The sequence below is a fragment of the Chelmon rostratus genome, chromosome 1, assembly GCF_017976325.1.
Source record: "Chelmon rostratus isolate fCheRos1 chromosome 1, fCheRos1.pri, whole genome shotgun sequence".
NCBI classification, from domain to species: Eukaryota; Metazoa; Chordata; class Actinopteri; order Chaetodontiformes; family Chaetodontidae; genus Chelmon; species Chelmon rostratus.
The window spans coordinates 32153320-32171449 of NC_055658.1; the positions used below are offsets into that span (position 1 = coordinate 32153320).

General features: G+C 41.0%; 1 protein-coding gene across 3 annotated transcripts in view; it reads right to left on the reverse strand.

Annotated features, from left to right (window-relative positions):
• vps13c (vacuolar protein sorting 13 homolog C) overlaps positions 1-18130 on the reverse strand; it is a 98223-nt gene that overhangs the window by 77914 nt on the left and 2179 nt on the right. For 2 of the 3 annotated variants that reach the window (XM_041948188.1, XM_041948334.1), the window contains exons 2-10: positions 16392-16435; positions 14806-14848; positions 13058-13153; positions 11849-11881; positions 9289-9390; positions 4967-5076; positions 4670-4729; positions 4244-4303; positions 2686-2766 (exon numbers count right to left, since the gene is read on the reverse strand). In XM_041948188.1, the coding sequence (XP_041804122.1) occupies positions 2686-2766; positions 4244-4303; positions 4670-4729; positions 4967-5076; positions 9289-9390; positions 11849-11881; positions 13058-13153; positions 14806-14848; positions 16392-16435 (629 nt within the window). The remainder of the gene's footprint in view (positions 1-2685; positions 2767-4243; positions 4304-4669; positions 4730-4966; positions 5077-9288; positions 9391-11848; positions 11882-13057; positions 13154-14805; positions 14849-16391; positions 16436-18130) is intronic. The other variant, XM_041948261.1, reaches the window with a different exon arrangement.

Below are 18130 nucleotides of genomic sequence, written 5' to 3' on the forward strand. Positions count from 1 at the left end.
GTGGAGGAGCAGCAGCTCTACTCTGAGCTCCTCCCGAGTGACAGAGCTCCTCACCCTATCTCTAAGGAGCGCCCCGCCACCCTGCGGAGGAAACTCATTTCAGCCGCTTGTATCCGAGATCTCGTTCTTTCGGTCACAACCCAAAGTTCATGACTTTGAGAATTTGTTGGTATTTAATTGAATCCATCTGCCAGTGAAATGTTCCCCCGATCGATCCACCGCCATGCGGGACAGTTGCAGAGGTGTTCTTTCATGAAATTCTGCACCGTTTCTCTCCAAACATGACTTTGCTTATTGTGGCCACAAAGTTCTACTTTACCTTCATCAGTCCACAGGACGTTTCCAAAGTGCATTAGGCTTGTTTAGATGTTCCTTTGTCTGATGCTGAATTCTGTGTTGAGGACGAGGAAAGGCTTTTTCTGATGACTCTTCCATGAAGGTCATATTTGTTCAGGTGCTGCATCACAACGGGTTTGGTTCGTCTTTCTAACGATCCTACGAGCAGTTCTCTCCCAAAGTTTGACCTCCACTGTTCATGTTAACTGACATTTCTTAATTTCATAACAAACTGAGGAAACAAGTACATGAAAACTCTGATTTCTTCTCATAACCTTCTGCTTTGTAGGCATCAATTATTTTAATTTTCAGAGTGGGGGCAGCTGCTTGGCTGACATTTCACCTGGCCTTTCCTAATCATGATGGTCAACAAGCGAAAAGGAACTGAAGAGGTGGATATAGGACAGGTGTTGTCAGCAGGTGGGTGTAAAAATGAAGAACATATGTGAACTATTTTCTTAATAAAACAGTTACTGTTGTTCAGTTAACAACATTAACGCTTGTTTGGGACAAGATGATTTTTTTGTCGGGCAATTGGAAGACAAATATACTTCCCCACCAGACAAGTTCAAAAAGTCATGAAGTGTGTCTTCATGTTACGTGCAACTCATTACTCTATTTAGTTGAATAAAGACATTTTTCCCCCACGACACATCTAACTCAGAATGCCTCGATCAGGTCGGTCCAAGTACTCTGCAGTGTGGGAACTGCAGCAGAGATGTTCCTTCAGGCTCCACAGCCTGGCCAAGTGTACAACCACAGCTGCACTGTATGAGTGAAAAGAGGATGAAAACTAGCTGACAGGTCGCGTTACAACAAAGAGGACGTTCCTCAGCGTCTGCCAGGGGCAACCCAACATGTTTGAAGACTTAGTGACGATAGCTAGCTATTGTTAGCAGCTGTGTGATTCACTAAATACCAATAATGTTAGCTAAGCACCAACGTAGAGAATTCTGAGCTTCTCACAGTGGAACAATCCTGCAATCACACTGCCTCTACACTGGGCTGCAACACTTCTAATACTCAAAAGAGAAAAATTTAAAGGTCCAAACACACCTCCAGCACCTACAGCCGAGAGCAACAGATAGAAAGAGGTAGGGAAAGACAGAAGTAAAAGGAAAAAAAGTCCCACTAACTCAACCTGGTGCTCACACTGATAGTGTTTTGTCGCGCCTCTCGCTGTGCAGGGTGGGGGGGTTAGAGCAGCTTTTTGCTTTCCTGTGTGCTCGTTGCTGTAACTGCAGTACAGTTTATGCTGTTGATGCAGCTCTGTGTTGTCTGCCCTGATGTTTCACTTGTATATTTGTAGATAATACTTGGCTGTATGTACAAATGTTCGTCTGCAGAGAAGGAATTCATTGTTGGTTTGGACATTACGGCTCTGAGGTGTGATATTGTTTCACCCGTCTATATGTTGATAGGTTGATGGAATTTATTTCACAGTCTAAATGTGTGGTTTAATTTAATTGTACCATCATATAACAATCATCATCAATTGGCTTGTTCCTTTTAAAAAAGAAATGTAATGCAGCAATGTGTACTTTTAATTTTTGGGTTTGGACAAGGGAGATTGAGTGTTGGATTGAAAGAAAGAGCTTTAAGCTGCACAGAAGAAAGCAGAGAAAATAGGGACTGTACAGGGTCGCCTTTGAAAATGTATAAAGTCTACATGGCCGTGTACAGCGGAGCTGCATGCAGGTGATCTGACAGCCGTGTCACACTGCGCTGATGAAATGAATAAAATAAAATTAATTCTCTGTAATGGTTAATGATCCACGCACTATTGCATACAACACAGTTATCGTGTTTCTTTTTCCGACTGACCAACAGTTAACTTCATTAAGAAAAATAAGTTTCGTGCTGTGCATTGACCTTGACATGTTTTACTGTTGACAATTTCACCCATTCTCATCTAGTCACCCTGTTTGTCATCTCAGCAGGAAAAAAGCAGGCGGAACAGACTGATCACATGACACATGGTTTCAGACGGAGGGATGACGGCAAACAGGGATGTTGTAATATGATATTTTTTCAGACACGACTTCTCTGGAGGTTGGTGCTGAAGAACTGGATCATCTCATTCATAAAACTAAAAAAAGATGAGTTTCTCATGGAAATCATAAAAACATTTGATTTGCTCTCTCCAGTTGTTTCACCACAGGCTGCTCATCCAGAACAATGTTCTGTTCAGGTTGCTGTTAGTAATATGATGGATGTGATCCCATGTGTCATGGACCACTTCAGAAACACATTTATTCATTTCTCTTCATGATTGTTCTATTTGTCGTTGGTTTGTTTGTGACTGATGAGTTTTTTTTTCTTCTAAAAAGACAAATAGCATCAACTCACCACAATGTCTTCCCACGATCCTTTGTAAAAGATCGGACTGTTGACGTTCCAGTAGGCGCAGAGACACTCCAGACGGCCGAGCTAATGCCAAAAACAAACACAAAAATGAGAAACAAACAGGAAGTCTTGCTTGACATTTAATGGTATAAACAACCAAAAAGCAAAGTACTCCGTCTTCAGGGGAAATGGAATGAGCTATTCATCGAGCGTACAGGCAAACAAAGGAACCAACATGTCTTGACTCGTCACAGTCTGCCTTTGTAAACATCAAAAATCATTAAAAACAACTGATACAATGGCTGATTGTGTCTACACCGCTCCATCAAACTGACTCTAACACGGAGCAATCAGACTGGAGAACACTGTTACTCAAACATTGAGGTATGCTACGAAGAAACAAAGAGTGGCCAAAGACTACAGAGAAAAGATTTGTTTTCAGCCTGGATTTGAAGATCTCAACAGAGGCTGTGTCCCAAATATTCAGCAGCAACTCTCTACTGCCTTAAGATTTTTTAGGTAAGTTAGGAATAATTAAATATACAGCATCGGGGGAACGTAGGGGACTAGGGTTGCAGGAAGGAGTCCTTGCTCTGTCTCTGAAGGCCAGAAGGTGGATCAGCTCTGATTTGCGTGGAGGCCGAGGCATCAGGACCGGTATTACATCATAACTTATTGAATCTTGTGAGGACGAGGGCAGCTGCGTTTCTGACCAAGTGTAGACCTTTTGTTTCTGTCATGGACTGGCCAGAGAAAGGTGCATTACAGTAGTGTATTCTGGATGGGATAAAAGCATTTACAGGTATTTTAGCAACCTATTTTGGCTAATTGACATAAGTGAAAGAAGGCAGCTCTTAAAAGATGCTGAATGTGTGGCTTAAAAGTGAGAGAGAGATCAAAAACCCCCAGATTCTTGACTACATGACTCTGAGAGGTGTAGCACCATAAAGGTTAATGGAAAAATCCATGAAATCACGTTTCAGTTTCAGTTAAATGTAGGAAGTTATTGAAGATCCGCTGATGGACTGACAATACAAGCTGGAGGGGATCAGTGTCTGTTACAGGAAGATAGATGAATGTGTCGTCGGCATAGCGGTGATAATTCACGATTTAAATATGACCATGCAGGATGGATGCTGGTACATGCAGCACAGAAGCAGGATGAGTACTGACTCCTGTGAAGCACCGCATCTTACTCTAAAGCAAGAAGATACAGTATTCATGGAGTTACTTATAAAGAATTTGTACCTCTACTGCACACAGGAGGCCAGGTGAGGCAGAGAACTCAGGTTACACAGGTCATCAGACATGTTTACCTGCGGTGTAAATCTGCCATGCAGCTTTTCAGTCATCACGTTTTCTCTACCGCTGATGCTAATCTGGAAGCTTCACTGATTTTAACTGTGGTGATATAACACTACCTGGTTGTACATAAATCAGGATTCTCTAACCCCCCCCACCCTGACAATCAAAATCAGATTTGTAAGTAAAATGACCATAAGTTAAATCATGGCTGAAAGTCGACAGTGACCAGGCGAGTGAGGTTCAGAGCGTCGGTCACCTTGTAGATGATCTTTGCTGCTTCGTTCAGAATACAGGACTTCCAGTTTTCATCAGTGGTCTGAAAAATAAAAACAGCAGGTCAATAACATCTGCCACAGGTGTGTGTGTGTCTGTGTCTGTGTGTGCGCGCATCTATGTGTGTTTGTGTGTCTGTCTGTGTGTGTGTTTGTGTGTCTGTGTGTGTGTGTGTGTGTGTGTGCATCTGTGTGTGTTTGTGTGTGTCTGTGTGTCTGTGTGTGTGTGTGTGTTTGTGTGTGTGTGCATCTGTGTGTGTGTGTGTCTGTCCGTGTGTGTCTGTGTGTGTTTGTGTGTCTGTGTGTGTGTCTGTCCGTTTGTGTCCGTGTCTCTGTGTGTGTCCGTGTGTGTGTGTGCATCTGTGTGTCTGTGTCTGTTTGTGTGTGTGTGTGTGTGTGTGTGTCTCTACCTGCAGGCTGAGCTCTGACAGTGTTAGGCCCATAGACAGGGGGCGCTGTGGGTCCGACAGCTGAAACAAACAAGCAGTCAGATGACAGACAGGTGACAGTTCACCTCCTGATTCTCTTTACTTCCTGTATGTTGGTACAGGTGAGATCTGACTCAGCTGTCCATCAGAACAATGACATCACACTGACCAGGTGTGATTTCACTGTGATCACTGTATGACTGTCAGACCCAGGCACGAACAAAGAACTGAACCTGGATCAGAAAATGAACCTGGAGTTGAACCCAGATCAGTACTCACGTCGTCCTCGTAGCGCAGGTGGATGCTGCTAATCTTGACCTGCAGGTTTTTGATCACCTGGGTGGCCAGTTTCTCCACAAACGTGTCCTTCTTTTCCTCCGGAGGTTTCTCTGAAAAAGCAGAAAACTATGAAGCGGCAGATCGAGAGACCTGAAACCAGGACCTGGACCTGAACAGAACCTGGAACCCTGACTCTCATCTGATCAGATCTGGACCTGAACATCCAGAGACAAACATAAAACTTGATCTTTGACTTAGATTTAATAAAAAAAATTAATTAAACTGGATTAAATAAATCACGTCTATATCTTATCTCTAAACTAAATATCAAACATCATCCTGGAAAATCAAAGAGGCAATGAAGAGATGATCAGTTGTGCCCCAAAAAAATATATTATACGTTAACTAGTTAATTATAAACATTCTGAGATACTCAATGAAATGTTTAAATATTAGGTAAAAAGTATGAGATGCAAGTTTTAAAATACAAAGACAACAATCTGAAATATGAAGACAGAAGAACTGAGACGTTAAGTCAAAGTATTGAGAGACAATTAGATCTACAACTAGACAGATTCAAATCTCTACATTCTCGTTAAATGATAAAAGAGATGAAATTCATGCCATGACTGAGGGCCTAAAAATCAGAAAATCTGATGCAGTTAGTTTCTGTTTGCTTCCTCTGCTGTTTCAGCTTCACGTGAAACGTCTTCCGTTTTTAGAGAAATAAGGAAAGTTTCTACATGACAAGAATTCATAGCACTGAAACATTTAGCTTCATCTTTCTTAAACATCTGCTCTTGGTCAGGAGATCTCAGCCTCTGCAGCTGCCAGGTCACTGGAGGAAGGACCAAACACCTGCGTCACGTCCAGTCTGAACTCTAAACGATATCTGTCTGAACGCGTCCGTCCTCCAGCAGGTGAAACACAGCGAGGGATCAAACCTTACCTGCTTTGTTGTCATGTCGTTTCAGCTTCTTCAAGACTTTTTTGGGCTTTTTATGTTTTTTAAATCCTTTTGGGACTTTAGCAGCGTTAAAGAGAGAAACATCAGTTAGTGACAGAAAAGCACAGAAAGAGACAGGAAGCAACATCCACCTTCTGTGTTCATGTTCAGTGACGATTTAAAAGCAGCAGTAGCTTCAAATACATCAGCCTGACAGAATTTAAGAGTCCCGAGGAAGCAGGTGGAGGTGAGAGAAGAACAGCCAATCACAGGGGGTTATGTTCAGAAGCAGCACTGAGACTTAATGCGAAACTTTATTTAAAAAACCAGCTAAGACACAAACTCTCTACTCAACATGTAGCGTTAAAGGAACAACAAGTCCGTTAAATGAAGATAACTGTAAAAAATATTTGTTTGTTCATCAACAAAGAGAAGACTGCGGCGGATCCACTTCACCATAACACTTATATATTCATATTTAATGTTAATTCAGTTAATCTGCAGTATGTAGTTCTATAGAAATACTTGGACCTCCACATCAATGAACTCCTTCATGTTACAAAGGCTGTAACGGTAACGGTTATCCCATGTCCCATTTGTGTTAAACTGTGTGTATGTGTGTGTTACTGCATATCTTACTTGTGTTACACTGTGTATTACTGCATGTATTGCTTTTGTAAGAGTGTGTGTGTGTATGTGTGTAACACTGTATATTACAGTGCGTGCATGTGTGTTACACTATGCGTATGTGTGTGTTACACTGTGTGTTACAGTGTGTGTGACACTGTGTTAGTGTGTGTATGTGTGTTACACTGTGTGTGTGACACTGTGTGTTACAGTGTGTGTGTGTTACACTATGTGTGTATGTGTGTGTTACACTGTGTGTTACAATGTATGTGTGTTACACTGTGTGTTACAGTGTGTGTGACACTGTGTTAGTGTGTGTATGTGTGTTACACTGTGTGTGTGACACTGTGGTACAGTGTGTGTGTGTTACACTATGCGTATGTGTGTGTTACACTGTGTGTTACAGTGTGTGTGACACTGTGTTAGTGTGTGTATGTGTGTTACACTGTGTGTGTGACACTGTGTTACAGTGTGTGTGTGTTACACTATGTGTGTATGTGTGTGTTACACTGTGTGTGTGTTACACTATGCGTATGTGTGTGTTACACTGTGTGTTACAGTGTGTGTGACACTGTGTTAGTGTGTGTATGTTTGTTACACTGTGTGTGTGACACTGTGTTACAGTGTGTGTGTGTTACACTATGTGTGTATGTGTGTGTTACACTGTGTGTTACAATGTATGTGTGTTACACTGTGTGCTACAGTGTGTATGTGTGTTACACTGTGTTACAGTGTGTGACACTGTGTTACAGTGTGTGTGTGTCTTACACTACGTGTGTACGTGTGTGTTACACCGTGTTGCGGTGTGTGTGTGACACTATGCATTACAGTGTGTGTATGTGCGTGTAACATTGTGTGTTACAGTGTATGTGTGTGACACCGTGTTAGTATGTGTATGTGTGTTACAGTGTCTGTAACACTATGTTTTTGTGTGTATGTGTGTGTAACACTGTGTATTACAGTGTGTGTATGTGTGTAACACATTACAGGTTGTGTATGTGTGTTACAGTGTGTGTGTTACAGTGTGTGTATGTGTGTGTAACACTGTTAGTGTGTGTATGTGTGTGTAACACTGTGTATTACAGGTTGTGTATGTGTGTGTTACAGATTGTGTATGTGTGTGTTACAGGTTGTGTATGTGTGTATTACAGTGTGTGTATGTGTGTATTACAGTTTGTGTACGTGTATTTTACAGTGTGTGTATGTGTGTATTACAGTTTGTGTATGTGTGTATTACAGGTTGTGTATGTGTGTGTTACAGTGTGTGTATGTGTGTAACACTGTGTATTACAGGTTGTGTATGTGTATATTACAGTTTGTGTATGTGTGTATTACAGGTTGTGTATGTGTATTTTACAGTGTGTGTATGTGTGTATTACAGTTTGTGTATGCGTGTAACACTGTGTATTACAGTTTGTGTATGTGTGTATTACAGTTTGTGTATGTGTGTATTACAGGTTGTGTATGTGTGTATTACAGTTTGTGTATGTGTGTGTTACAGTGTGTGTATGTGTGTAACACTGTGTATTACAGGTTGTGTATGTGTATATTACAGTTTGTGTATGTGTGTATTACAGGTTGTGTATGTGTGTATTACAGGTTGTGTATGTGTGTGTTACAGTGTGTGTATGTGTGTTACCGTTGTGAGGCTCTTTGTAAACAACACTCTCCAGACTGAAGAGAAGATCTCCAGTTTGAGACGCTGACAGCAAACGCAGCATTAACAGTACAGACGACATGTTAATACGTTCATTCATTAATCTACACGTTCATTCCTCATTCATCTACATATTCAGCCATCCAAACATTCATTCGTCTATAATCAGGGCTCTGAGAATTATTCCTTCTAAAAAAACAAAAACAAAACAAACACGTTATTGAGAAGATTAATATTCGGAGCTGCTGTAACAAGCTGACACTTATTGGACAACATATAACTGCGTGCATTTTTTCTTTTTTATAGTCCTTTGTATAAAATCTACATAGATATATTATTATATATTTATTTTTTATTTTGTATCTTGTATTTTCTCTATGTCTTTTGCTATTTTTTTTCCAACTGCTATTACCTGCTGCCTGTAATACCCAAATTTCCCCAGCTGTGGATTAATAAAGTCTTATCTTATTTTATCTTAATATCCAACGGTGAAAAAAGCATCCCTCCTGTCTGTCCGGGATATTAAAATCTCCCAGGACACGAGGACCAACTGAAAACTCTGCGCCTACAACGTCACTTCGCTTGATTGAGAATTAAATGTAGGTCAAACTGAAACAAGCAAATAATTGAACATGCTGAGGACATTATTTTATTGGGGTATTTTGTAATGTGGAGCTTTGTAGATCTTTAGGAGGACACGTTCATGTTGAAATAGTAGACAAGCAGAATGTCTCTCCTACTGGTTTCCCTCTTGGACATAACGCGCAGATATTTAATAAATAATAATCGATATTTGAATGGTTGTAACCTGCGTGGGTTTTTTTTTAGAAGGAATAAACAAACAGCTCACTAATAGACTGAACTACAACACAAAATGAAGCTAGAGCCGCTCATTATTGTTTTAACAGTCTGTGTTGTATATCTGCAGGGAGAGAAACTTAAAATCGTCTGAAAGCTTCGAATCAGCACATTAAAAAGCAGCAAAGACCAGAGAGGAAACAAAAAACACAGACGGAAGCAGAAGAGCGGAAAGCCAGGTGAGTGCTCAGGTGTAACAGGGTGAGTCAGAGGTCACAGGTCAGTGTGTCTCACCTCTGTGTGCAGCCATCTGTAGCGCCTCCTCAATGCGCTGAAGCTCTCTCTGCTTCACCTCCTGCTGGTAACGCTCTTCCTTCGCTGCGTCGTATTTTATGGCTATGAAAATACACAAATCAAACCAAAGAGTGAAATCTCCCGCTCTGCTGCCTGATGCTGCGTTCACAGGCTGTCAGCTGAATCAGAAGAACAGAAAAAAACTCTGACTCGTCAGCGTTCCTGCATTGTTCCAAGGTGCTCAGCTTTAGTGCTAATCTTGCTGTTACACCATATAAGAGGCCCATATTAGCTTCTTTTGTTGTGTTATTGGTAGCGATTCTGTACTAAGTGAAAAGAGAACAGTTCCTATAAAATAAGCTGAGGGGACGGCGTTATGATTAAAGGGATAGTTCAGCCATTCCACACTGGTTTTTGGCCGTGCCCCTTACGTTCTCCGGTTTCTTTGAATATTTTAATGATATTACAGATTGTAAATTCTTCGCAACTGTGTGTTGAAATGTTGTTCTTATACTGTTGGACTATTTGTCCACGAAGTAAGTGGTGAAACTCGCTCCATCCTCACTTGTGAGCCTTGCGAGGTTGCCCCTTTCATACCCAATCATGATACATCACCTGTTACAATCAACCTGTTTACCTGTTCCAAATGTTTAACATCAAATATACTGTCTTTGTTTTCAGGTGAGTTTATGTTAAAATGGATCAGTGAATGATTAAAATCTGTTTTTTTACGTTTTACACAGCAAGTTTTTTGGAATCAGGGTAGTAAGGGTACACAATATTTAAAGTATCTATACCGTTAGCCCTCAGACGACGCTGCATTGAAAACAGACCTCACCGCATGAGCTCAGGAACACAGTTCATCACTGCAGGTTCAAATGAAGCTGAAGCTCTAACGGCTGAAACATGAGCCTTAATGGCTCATACAATAGCTAAGCGGGTCCATGACCCCATGACCCAGTTAGAACTGAAAGAGCCTTTTGAATGAGAGGCAAAACTTCTTCTAGAGCCCCAAACAAGTCCAGTTGCCTGACAGAAAAAAACCTGAGAAGTAGCCTGACCTGGACGAATGAGAACCTCCACAGACAGGTTAGCTATGTTTTCATACGCTAGCCTGTTAGCCGAGCTTGACCTCATTTGCTCAACACACATACAGGAAGCAAATTAAATCAAACACAAACCGCTTGTGCTCACTTGCCTGCATTGCTTCATGTGACCCTCATTACATCCATGGACTCGCCTCATACCACTTAGCTTAATGTTTGGCTGACTGTTACGTAATATTGTTAACATGATGAAACTGTTCAGTCAGTATAACATTTGATCATGTGGTCATGATGGTGACGTGGTTACATTACTTTCAAAACGAGCCACAACTTACAAGTCATACATGACTTTGAATTTGTTCCCAGTTCTGTCTGAAAGGTTGTCAGCAAGCCTCCACCCTGCTATTGTTTGGCATGCTAGCTTAAAGGCTAACTTTCGTTTTTTACAACCTGGTCCTCATTTCTAGCATTAAATATGACCATTTACTCCCCCAGACAATCTTGGTGGCATTTGGAGTCGTTTTGAAGAAATTAGCCCCAGAGGAGCGGCGCGTATATCCGTATAATGCGAGTACTCGGGGAATCCATGCGCAGCCTCTATATAACGCATAATCTGCAGAAACTCGTTCATATTCCAATATTTTGTTATCATATGCTGGTGCTATTCCAAGCAAAGGAGGAGCGGTGCGTATATCATCGGTTGGCTACGAATCCGCAATAACGAACCATAGCTGTACCAAACTACAGCTAAACTAGCGACCGCCGATATACGCGCCGCTCCTCTGGGGCTAATTTCTTCAAAACGACTCCAAATGCCACCAAAGTTGTCTGGGGGAGTAAATGGTCGTATTTAATGCTACAAATAAGGTCCAGGTTGTAAAAAAAACGAAAGTTATCCTTTAAGTGTCTTTAAAGATTTATGATTTCAAGACAAAACTGTTCCACATACCAGTAAATCCTCCCAGAAACTCCCAGGATCAGACTGTAGTAACCAGTTACCAGCTAAATCTACATGAAATCATCACAGCTCTGAATTAAAAAAGGTCCCACAGATTGAGAGGTAGAGGACAGAGTTGAGGACAGGGCTGCACGAGTGGTTTTACTGTTAATCCGATGACTTTCTATGCTGTAAAAGGTTGTGATGTCAGATACCACAAAGCTGATATCTCACCACTGGTTCCTCGTCAGAAACAGTTCCTGGCCGACAGTAAAATGCTAAAAAGTGTTCAAATTAGACCAAAATCTTAATGCGCACTTACACGTAGCATTCAGTGCTAACTCAACACATGGATGTATGTATAACAACTGCAACTCCTTCACAGTAAAAGCTCTCCTGCTGCAGGGATGTGACAGCAAAGAGGGCTTTTATTGTGAAGGAGATCTGTGCGTTTTTCATAAGATCACGACAGAGAATATAATGTTATCATACGGATGTCGTGCAGCCCCAACAGGTAGCACAGAGATCACATTGGTGTCTGAATTTCAACCACCACCTCTGAACCTCGGCATCTTACCGTTATATGGACACGTTTTCACCTTAGATTGAACTGGAACACACACACACACACACAACAGCTGAAAACACGTACTTCCCCCATTATTAATAACTCCACATGTCAGTCAATATGAACAAGCTCTGCCTCCATACCAGACCAGCCAATCACCTGGCTTCATCCGTCAGGACAGCCTACTGTAAATATTTGTCAGTGTAGACGCAGTTTTCAACAACTCGATTATTTTATTTATATTTTAATGAATGTTTAGTTATTAATTTGTTATTATCAGAAAATTCAGTTGTGTAGACAGTCGCTGACGTGGTGGAGTGGTCTGCATGTCCCTGTGACCCTGGGACCCCACTAGGTGTCCCAGATGAGGGGCCATACAAAGAGCTAAAACAGAACTCATGGAGTTCCATCTTCAGAGGAAAGCTACCTTGCCTTCACACAGCCAGGCCAACATCTTGTGGGTCCACCATCTGCAGGGCTGGATGCAAGGGTTGAGGGCAGGGTTTTTCCGTTATGTGGTAATTACCATTTTTTCATTGGGGAAATCTACTTTTCACACAGGTGGACTGTGGAGCTGTGCTGGCTGTGCTCATCTGTGAGGCGTGCACAATGTTTGTTTCACAACGAACAAACTAAAATAAAACTCAGTTTAATTAAACACTCTTTAATTATTTTCAAAATTCACAGGGAGCCGCATCCGAGGGATGACAGGGCCGCATGCGGCTCCGGAGCCGCGGGTTGCAGACCCCTGCTGTAGATAAAGAGTTTGGTCTGTACCTGCTCTATATGTAAAGTGTCCTGAGACAAACTTTGGTTGTGATTTGGCGCTGTATGAATAAAATTGAATTTAATTGAAATGTGGGTTCAGTTTGAAACATTCTCTATCCAAGAAAATGGTCATCTGACAGAGATGAGCTGTCTGAAATGTGATTGGCTGATCTGGTGATGGAGCGACTGTGTCAACAGATACAGTTTTCTCAATACATTTTCTCATTTACTCTTACAGAAGCTCTTCAGAACACACAAGGGGGGTTGGGGGTTGTGGGGGGGGGTGCAAACAGCACATGGAGTTTTTTAAAAAGATTTTTAAAATTTTCAAAAAATGTAAAAAATAAGGTATTTTATTCTATTAGAATACTAATACTGGTGTATCATCATTAGTAAAGTCTGCTATCCAAAGACACGACGGACGTACGGAAGGTTTAAACTGTGACTTACTGGCTCCAGGAACAACGAGCAGGTACAGACCGTCCAACGTGGCCACCACAGCGTCATTGTAGAGATTCTTCCAGGGAATCTTCAACGTCAGCTTCCCTGAAAACACAAAGAGTTTAGTTTATCAGGCTGGTTATGTTCGCTGGGCGTGAAGCTCTAACTTGTCCATTAACATTTTATAAAGTGATATAAATCACCCTTATTCTTATGCTCATTAATGTGTAAAACTAACTTCACCATTCCGAGACAAATATTGGGTTAAAGCCCACTTGCACAACAGTCGGACTCTTGTCCAAATCTGGACTGAAAGACAGTTGAATCCAAACTGGACCTGTTATAAAGCCTAAATGCAGTCTGACCTGGACTGCTTGAGAATGGCTTTGCTAACACTTCGCGTCACCTGTAATCTTTCAGGCTCGTAACCACAATTTAGCAAGTTTTCAGATGTAGGAAGTCAGGTTTTCAGAGTGAAACGTTCAAAACTAGCATAAAGAAACAAGGAGTTGATAGCGAAAGTGTGTCCTTAAGGACAAGTAAACTGAAAAATACTTTACCAATCTGAACCAAACTGTCCTCAGAGTACATGCAGGGTAGACCCACAAAAAAAACAAATCCTGCAGCCTGACCTGTTCACATGCACATGCAAGGACAAAAAAGGAGGAAAAAGGCTCAGAGTTTGGTGAAATCCATGATGGAGAGGCATGTAGGTGTCAAACTTTGTCAAACAAGCTCAGTTCTGGTGAAACTCATCGGTCGCCATCAGTCACAGATATCAAACATGTTTCTGAGAATGACTGGCAGCTGCTGAAGACTTCAGATTAGACTCTTTACATATCAAACACTGCATGAGTTTATCTGTCAGCAGCAACTGACCTGGACTGGAACAGACCACATCCTACTGACCTGGACTGGAACAGACCACATCCTACTGACCTGGACTGGAACAGACCACATCCTACTGACCTGGACCGGAGCTGACCCAGTCCAAATGACCAAACCGACCCAGGTCCAGCTGGCTCAGACTGGCACAGACCGGTTACAGCTGGGTTCCATAAGTCATAGACACAGTCCTAATGTCCGTCCACACCTTTACAGACACTGTTTCAACCTCACTTAAAGTCGGGACATGAGAAAAATCAGAGTCTCAAACTTCGATGTAAACCTTGTGAACAGTTAGACAAGCCTGACCACATGTTCCAGTGAGCTGTTTACATTCAGGAGTTCTTACGTCAGCTGGTTTATAAAGTCTGTCGAGCCACTGATGGATCCTCTGACAGCAGGTTTAATCACACTGTGTCCTCGACTGCAGCACCAACAACTTATTTTTACTAAAATAGACCAGCTGGTTGGTCCTTCGCTGTGGATGACCATCTAATGTTCTTCTCATGCATGTAAATCTCTCTGTAAAAGCAGATCTCTGCATACATGACTGGTTTTACGACAAGTATCGGGGTTACAAAGACTCCATATACTTTGTATAAATATTTATTTGTCCAGTTACCATGTTAGATTGACAGCCCCACCTGTCAGCATCATCTCTCAGTCCAGCAATGTCTTAAATGAAACGCTAAATGAAGTTCAGTCCTGAGACATGGTAGACCTGTATACCAAAGTTCACTGTTTTATATATGTGACCTTGTGCTGTGTGTATATCATGTGTGTTGTCATGTTATTGTGTAACTGAGATCCTCAGTGTGACTCCAGGAAGGCCAATGACGATCCAACCAAACAAACACCGAGTCAGAACTCACCAATCTGTCCAGCCTTCACTCTGAATGGAACATCGAACTCACTCTGAAACACAACCACAGAAACTGTCGTTACGAAAGCTGAAACAAAACGTGATTGACAGATAATTTAGCAGCAACGGTGTTGATAATGATTGAAGTCAATTATTGATTTAAACCTCCTCTTCCTGCTGTCTTTGATGTCTTTCTGGTTTATATGACACTCAAAATCTGTTGGACTAAACAAAACTATGTGTGATTCACTTTGTCAATACTTGTTGGCACTAAATTTCATAAAGCAAAGGATTAATCCTCTGAACATGAAGCACAGCAGGGATCTGTGTTGTATGTAGATCATCACCAACTGTTGTGTATAAATAAATGCAATAAAAGGATACAAAATCAAACTATATATATATATATATATATATATATATATATATATATATATATACACAGACCTGATCAAAATCTTAAGACCAGTTGAAAAATAGCTAGAATTTACCTTTTGCACATTTGGATCTTAATGAGGTTTTAAGTAGAGCTGCAATATGCAAAAGCAAGAAGGGGGAGTGTGACAAAAAGCACTTTGAAAAAATCATTTATTGAAAATAACAAGTAAACTGAAATCGGCTGTTTATCAGCTGATCAAAAGTTTAAGACCACAGGCTATAAAAGCCAAATCTGCTCAAAATTCTCATTTTCTGTCAGGCATTCACACGGTCATGCCCTCCTGATGGCTAAAGATAAGAAGCTTTCTCTTCTTGAGCGTGGTTGGATCGTCGAGCTGCAGAAGCACGGCCTCTCGCAGCGTGCAGGGTCTTCAAACGGTGATCAGGTCTGCGTATATATATATATATATATATATATATATATATATATATATATATATATAAATAAATGTGTCTGATTTATATGTGATATAAATCAGACACACACACACATATATATATGTGATTTAAATGTATCTGATTTATATGTGATGTGATGATATAAAATCTATATGTGATTTAAATCAGATACATATACATATATATATATAAATATAAACACACACACACACATATATCTGATTTGATTTTGTGTCCTTTTTACTGTCTACTTGTTCTTTTCCTACATCTCCTTTTTATCCTTGCTGTCTGTGCCTTGTTAATTTCCCCAGAATAGGATCAATAAAGTTATATCTTATTTCCTGTCAGCTCACTAATAAACGAATAAAACACACCAAAAATATTTTCCAAAATATTTTTTGATTTTATCAACACAGAGACGTGTGTTCAGCTGTTGACAGCTGTTAACACTGTTTATGTTGTGAATTTTGAATCCATGAAGGTTTCATATTTATCCAGGCAATACATTTTTATGTGCATGACGTCCTGATGCGAAGTCGGCAGAGAAGTGAAGCAAACACGACTGAGCATGTGCAGTAGGAGGCAAAATGTAAAAGCTAACTGGGAAGTCAGGAAGCTGTTCATTTGCTCGTTAGCAGTTCTTATTCAAGCAAGTCGACACATATCTAACATATCCAGTAACCATAATATACATCCATGACTGATGACCTCAATTGCAGATGATGACATCAGAGAGGAAGGGAGGGGCCTCAGACTTACCAGAGCATTTTCCTTCACTTTCAGGTTCTCCAGCACAACATTTCCTGCAGAGACACAGAAGAGAGACGCTAACAGATTCTGCTTTTACTTTGTATCTGTACTTATATTTCAGGTGTATAAAATCGCTATTATGAGGCGAGGATGTTAGCCACGCTGACATCAATCATGAACAACCCCTCCCACCCCCTGCATGAGATGGTGGAGGCCTTAAGCAGCTCCTTCAGCGACAGATTGCTGCATTACTGTGCAAGAAGGAACGCTACCACGGGTCCATTAACTCCAGCATCAGTTAATGCAGCACTGTGTTCATGTTGTTTTACATCACCACATTACTAACCTACTGCTCGCACTACTCCGGTATTCTACGTTTTTACTGTGCAATAGCCCAAAGACAATGTATTCTATAATTAATATTTTGCTCATGTGCAATGCAAAATCAAGTAACAGCTGGTGCCACTGTGGTCACATTGGACAAAACTGTGTGGACAGAACTCTCCCTACCTTTACTCAGTTTGTGGACTGAGCAACCCGAGAAGGCAGGGCCCTGGACCCTGGACCCAGGACCCTAGACCAGCTGACCAGAGGCCTACAGCACCACCGCCCTCCCCCCACTTGGTGTAACCCCATTTCCAAAAAAGTTGGGACACTTAGTAAAATGTAAATAGAAACAGAATGTGATGATTTGTAAAACACTGAAACCCCATATTTAACTAAAAATAGCACAAATGTCAAATGTTTCTTGCGGCAATACGCCTCAAAAAAGTTGGGACGGTGGCAGCAAAAGACAGGAAAAGTTGTGAAATGCTAAAAGAAAAAAGAAACACCTTCTTGAATTCTGAAAAGCCAAAAAGAAGAGGCTAATCTGTCATTATATTGACCCACGGCCCTTCTTGCTGGCGTCTTGTTCGTAGACAACAGAATGTCGTATAGAGTAAGCAGAACAATGACTCGAGCTCTGACAGGTGCAGTGACAGTCAGTAGGAAAGGCCAAATGATATTAATTTCAAAGCTTTAAAATACTGTTACTCCTTAAACCTTGTCTCAACAATCAGCAGCTACAAGCTTCTCCAAGCAGCTGCCCCCACTCTGAAAATTAAAATAATTGATGCCTACAAAGCAGAAGAAGGTTATGAGAAGAAATCGGAGTTTTCATGTACTTGTTTCCTCAGTTTGTTATGAAATTAAAAAATGTCAGTTAAGATGAACAGTGGAGGTCAAACTGAAATCTTTGGGAGATAACTGCTCCTGCAGAATTTCATTAAAGAACACCTCTGCAACTGGGTATGTTGTCCCAGGCCTCAGGACCATAGGGGCCCCTGAATGACCCTTAATTTATTTTATTTACATTCACATATTTCTTTATAATTAAATCATTGCCTGGTGAATTAAATACTATTTTCTACTCAACATATACTTAAAAACTTTAACATATTAAATATTACAAATATATATATTTTCCTTTTTTTGCACAACACCCCTACCCCCCGTCTTAATGGTTTGACCCCGCTCTGGCGCACTTAACGCTACGCTACATACGTGCCCTGAAGCGGGAAATTTACGTAAATCTGTCATTGTTATAAACTCTAAACATGGCGAGTCGTCATAAATCTGGTGCGCAGAAAAGAAAAGAAAAAAGAAAAAGAGAGGAAGGTCATAGAGGTGAACGAGAAAAAATGATGAAGTTCTTAGAAGGGGGGCAGGAAGTCGGTAAGTGAACAACAGCCGCTGACACTGAAAGT